At 27.1% G+C, this 5,658-nt stretch overlaps 1 protein-coding gene across 1 annotated transcript in view; it reads right to left on the bottom strand.

Annotated features, from left to right (window-relative positions):
* Nucleotides 1-5,199, bottom strand: part of LOC111625147 — a 138,379-nt gene extending 133,180 nt beyond the window's left edge. The window contains exon 1 of the mRNA XM_023368192.1: nt 5,053-5,199. Coding sequence (XP_023223960.1) covers nt 5,053-5,098 — 46 coding nt within the window. The 5' untranslated portion in view covers nt 5,099-5,199. The remainder of the gene's footprint in view (nt 1-5,052) is intronic.
* Between the last annotated feature and the right edge of the window lie 459 nt (nt 5,200-5,658).

Below are 5,658 nucleotides of genomic sequence, written 5' to 3'. Positions count from 1 at the left end.
TTGTGAAAGAAACATTTCTTATTCAACGGCCATAAAAATTATTTATATTAATGATGTCTCCAAAGGTCAAGTTATTTTTCTGCAAAAAATTTGTTATCAGAAATCGCGGCCGCCGTTTCGTGCACTGTTCTGTGACGAAAACAAGCTTGAGCAACGGCGTAGTCGAACGGTGCACACTCGGTAAGTAATCCTACAATTTTTTGTTTATAGCATAATTTATACGGATTATTCCCAAAAAATTATACGTGTTTTGGAAATGTTGAGTGGAATTAGTCTAGAATCGGTTAATTTTATAGAAGAAAACCTTTCAAACAGCCTTAGTCCGTAAACTTCACACGTATTGGGCTGCGATTGGCTCATGTATTTAATGATTCCTACAACGTAAAATTCAATTAACGTGGAACATATCTAAGCGTTATAGCGGGGTCTACTGTAATTCATCCTTGATATCAAGAAACTCTGCAAATATCTTTTGATTTCAATTATATGACAATATATATACAGTTAAATATAAAAAGAATGATAATGCAGTTAAAATTAAATAAATTTTCATTATTTTTAAATAATTTATATATTGACTTCACAAAGGATTATTGTCCTTGGTGTAATAAAAAAAAATTTACTATAATTCACTTATTAAAATACTGTAAAAAATTTGAAAATATGCATAAACAATATAATGTTATAGAAATTCTACAGTTAAATAAATCTTTAAATTATAAAGTACTACTAAATAACTTGTCAAAATTTCAATTGTATTGTTTGAATAATTTCTTTAAAATGTTACTAATGAATTAAATACGACCTAAAAGTATAAAAATAGATAGAAAATATTAATTTTAGTTTGTCAACAATATTTATATAATTTTGTTAAAATGTTTGTGTTCAACTGATTGTAATACAATTGTATTTGTTATTTACAGTCGATTCCCCTATAACACTGTTGATTATTCCGTGTTATATGAATTCCATGTTGTACGAGTCACTTAGATTTTACAAATATGTGAGCCGGGCTGTGAATGATTCACGTATTTGTAAAATCTAAGTGATTCGTACAACATGGAATTCATATAAAACAATAATCAACAGTGTTATAGGGGAATCGACTGTATTACAAATTGTAACTGATTTATTTAATAAGGAGATAAAACTATCTTATCCCCCTTGTAACAAGTTAAATCTTAAATACAATAAATTTGTCTATATAATAATAATATATTATGTATATTTTACTTTTTAATATTTGAACTAGTGTTTATTCTGGCTTAGTTTATATGAATATCCTTTCAGATTATTAAAGAAGTTAACTGGATAAGTTAATTTAAATATGATTTAAAGTACTAATAAAAAAGTATGACTAAAAAATGAACAGTAAATAAATTCTTTCATAAATTATAATTTAATTCTTTATCTAATATTCTTTAACATAATTAATATTCTTCTTAAATAAAAATTTAAGAAGTTAAAATACTTCATGTTCCCTAAAATAATCTCTTAAATATAATTCTGAAGTATTTCTTTTATTTAAAAAAAAGATTCAAAGAATACAGTCTAGAAATTATAATCCACAAATTTTCTTACCGAATTGTTTTTATTCGTTTCATCTCGTCCATCAAGTTTCTTCAAAGCTAATTCAGCAGCATGCTTTTTTGCATCTTTTTTTGTTTTATCCCAGGCTTCAGCCAAAACAGTATTTCCGACAAGTGCCACTGCTTTAAATCTGAAAAATTAAGATAAAATTTATTTCTAGAATTAAAATAAATTTTTATTAATAGTAGTGCTTTATCATTTTAGGTATCACTGATGATTTATCATTTTAGGTATCAGCTATTTTGCATACTTTTTACAAATATTTAAATAAACTTATAATTATTATATGCATTCATAATTTAATTTTATGCTTTATTACATTAATAGATCTACACCTGGTAATTAAATATTACTAGATATACAAGTTATCCAAAATTCAATTAATTATATTTCTACTTTCAGGCTGTTATATATAACAGAGGAACAGTATGGTGAGCTGAAAAATGACCCCCACAAGATTTTTGCACTTTTGGACTTGGGGCCTTCAAACATCAAGAAGTGTAAAAAACATTTGAGGATTTTTTTGTATGTATAGATATGTTAGTGGGTGGGCGAAAGGCACAATTTTGTTCACCTTCTTTGAAGCTTAATAACGCCTGTGCTTTTTGTCAAATAATGCTGAAATTCTGTAGAAGGTTTGTGTATTAGGAAATTAATGCTATTAAAATTTTGGTGATTAAGAGTAAAGAGGGTGGGGAGATAAAGGGAGTCGTGTATCTCTAGTAGGGTCAGACTTAATGACGATTTTACTCGTTATTAGCATTTCCAATTTTTTATAAAATCCATCCCTACCCTCAAAATTAAGCTTTTTGCCATTTTGTAATAGTTAAAAATATGAAATGTTTTTTAATAAAATATGACAACAAATTAGCACCACCAAATATTGCCAGGAAAGCTAAGCAACTCATTGCTGGATTTTTTTGTAAGGATAGTTAAAATCAGTTTAAAAATATGTAATTTTACAACCTTCAAAAATGAAGGGTACTTCTAAGAAAATAATCACACTGAGCTTCTCATCAGTTTTTTTTTAATCATCAAAGAGATTTACTTATACTATCTTTATATGCATTTCAAACTGTATATTCTGATGGTTCCTTTCAGTAGGTGATACAGAAGCACAAAGTTAGTAACACAATTTGAACAGTAACATTCCAGAGTATCGAGATACTTTGATATTAAAATCAGTTTGAAACAACTGAATATAGTTTATTCACAATTCAGTCACACTCAATGAAACAACTGAATTTAACAACAATATATGTGATAATTTGTTGATGGTCAACTCAGTAACAAAAATTTTGAAAATTACATATAGAATATTTTAATCTGATACCATGACAGCAGATATTCTGGATTATAAAAATTTTTGGACTTAGTTGTTCAGGCATTAGTAGCTTTGTTCTTTTTATTCAATGATAATATTAATTATACTTATAAAACAAATTTTATTAATTTATGAAATTATTTTTTCCAAGGATGACAAATAATAACAACTATAGTATTGTATTAAAAATTTACAAACTAATATTTTATGTAATTGTTGAAAATTCCACACAACATACAGGATATAAACTGGAAAAAGTAACAAACATCCATCTTCTCTGATATAAATTCACCATTCTTACTTAAATATAAATGTATACTTCAGAACATTGAAAAACATGGTAGATGTAAATTTTTAGATTTCTCAGAATTGTAAGTTTCATAAACATATTCAAACAGTGAAAGTATAATAAATAAATTTTTGTTTTATATGAATGACTTCTTCCAATTAAATTTTGAATATTAAAAATATAAACGTGCAAAATTAAAATTTGAAATGATGATAAATTAAAGATATCTTCTTACTCACTTACTGGAAGTACTGACAAACACCAAAAAACCTTTTAAAATCCAGTAACCCAAATAAAATGTTTAATGAAATCAAACAAACACTTTCGACCTTAACCAAGATCTATTTCAGGTTTATAAACCAATGGAATTCCAAAATTGGAATGTGTAGAACTGAAAGTTTTAAAATATATTTTTAAACAATTTGGAATACATAACTCTTACAAAAATTATAAGTGCATGAATTCAAAATATACATAAGACAACATATATGCACAAATTATTTTCGGAACAAGCCTAAAAACAAATAATAAAAGTCAATTTGTGTCAGCACTGCCAGGTTTTTCATACAAGTATTTCCAGGCATATGATACAGTACTACTGTCCTTTAAATTGTTGCACTTACCATCAGGCCAGCCTTGTATATTTCTAAAGCTTCCAGAGTTCTAATATGATTGATTTAGAAGAGGCCTGGCCAACACGTGTCCTGTCATGTTAAATTGTGTGGCCTACTAAGCGATTTTATATATCTATTAAAACTTTTGTTTCTCGTTGTGTATACTAAAAAAATTAAATAAAATGAAAATTTGCACATGTCATTGTTATAATGTGCAAATGTGACTACAAACACCAGTTCTATATTTGGTACTTGTGAAACTTTGTCCCAGATGTTGGTGCCGGCCTGGCAAAAAACATCTCAACTAGTACCTGTATCCCCTCAAAACAAATTGACCCGACCGATTAGCCTACATTAAACAGACATGTGTTATCAACTCAGTCCATTTCATTATTTTAATGTTGTTAAGATTATTGCAAAGTTTAACCCATAGGATGAATTCAAAGAAAAGAAAAGTTGTTGATAAAAACAGGATATTCAATGATCGCTGGGAAAAAGACTATTTTTTCACAATTCAGAACTCAAAATTAACGTGTTTAATTTGCAGAGAGACGATCACTGTATTTNAACAATTAATTATGAAAATATTCTCCATTTTTAACTGAAACAGAATTACATATCAATATAAAATATTTAAATTTTCCTCATACTGATTTTCTATCAAAATAATTATTTTCATATAAAAAATTTGTTGATACTGTAATAGGATATGTAAAATTCAGTAGAGTCAGCACACGTTTTATAAAATTTAACACCATAATTCTTCATTACATACAAAATTGGCGTTTTAAATTTAAAAAAGTAACGCCTATCTTGTTTTCCTGCTTATAACAAAATTTCCCGTTTTGATTAACTATTCATCCCAGTTTCATCTCGTTAGCTGCAAAAAATGATTCCCGACTTTTGTCAAGGAATTTATTCGTTTAATATCAATTTAATAAAAGTACATATTTTTATTTTTTAAAGCATGGTATTCGATGGGGCTAGGTCAATAAAAACTGATGGATCATGTAACTTAAAACATTTGATGAATTACGCATTAGTCATCACATTATGATGTTGCACGAAAGAGTAAAGCTGTGTTTACTATAATTAAATAAAGTTTATATATAATATCGATTGCTATCACCTTCAAATGTTTAAATTTTTTCAGCAGTAAATGAAATTCTATCTTTCTACAATAATAATAGTATATATATAATTAAAAAATGGTAAAAAATTGACTTTAAACTTACAGCTAACGGTTCGATCGGAACCTGGTGTTTTTGCATTATTAGACATGCTGGCTTTTCAATTTTAAAAACGTACTACTGAAACGAATAAACAGTTAAAATGTGGAACAGACGAACCGTTCACAACATCCGACAAGATGGCGTCCAGTGATGCGACTGCGCATTATATCATGCGCATGCAGACGATATCCTAACAAATTTCTTTTCCTTTTGTCGGTATAATTTTAATTAATTAATTCTAATATAAAGTAAGGAAATAATATAATTAAAGAATTTATCCGAATTTAAGCCAATAAGTCATCGATTTAAATAATAATAAATCCAATTTGGACAAGCAGACGATATGCAGCAATATAATATAGCCTAAATGGTTTTTAAATCAACTTCATTATGATTTGAATGTTAATTAATAAATTACATGATTTTATATTAAATAATATACTGAAAACTTCGATGCTTATTCGAATATTTAAAAAATTAAATATAAAAATTTTCGTATAAAAATTATAACTTCGAATCGACTTTCGCAACAGTATGATTGTCGGGGCAACAGGGGGTAATAAACTGTACGAAAGTATTGTCTTAAGTTATTAATAAAAAAATCAATTA

The sequence above is a fragment of the Centruroides sculpturatus genome, unplaced genomic scaffold (assembly GCF_000671375.1).
Source record: "Centruroides sculpturatus isolate CEXI.00-Female unplaced genomic scaffold, Cexi_2.0 scaffold384, whole genome shotgun sequence".
In the NCBI taxonomy this organism is placed as follows: Eukaryota; Metazoa; Arthropoda; class Arachnida; order Scorpiones; family Buthidae; genus Centruroides; species Centruroides sculpturatus.
The sequence above is the reverse complement of the archived record's forward strand: the minus strand, read 5'-3'. Positions and strand labels throughout refer to the sequence as shown.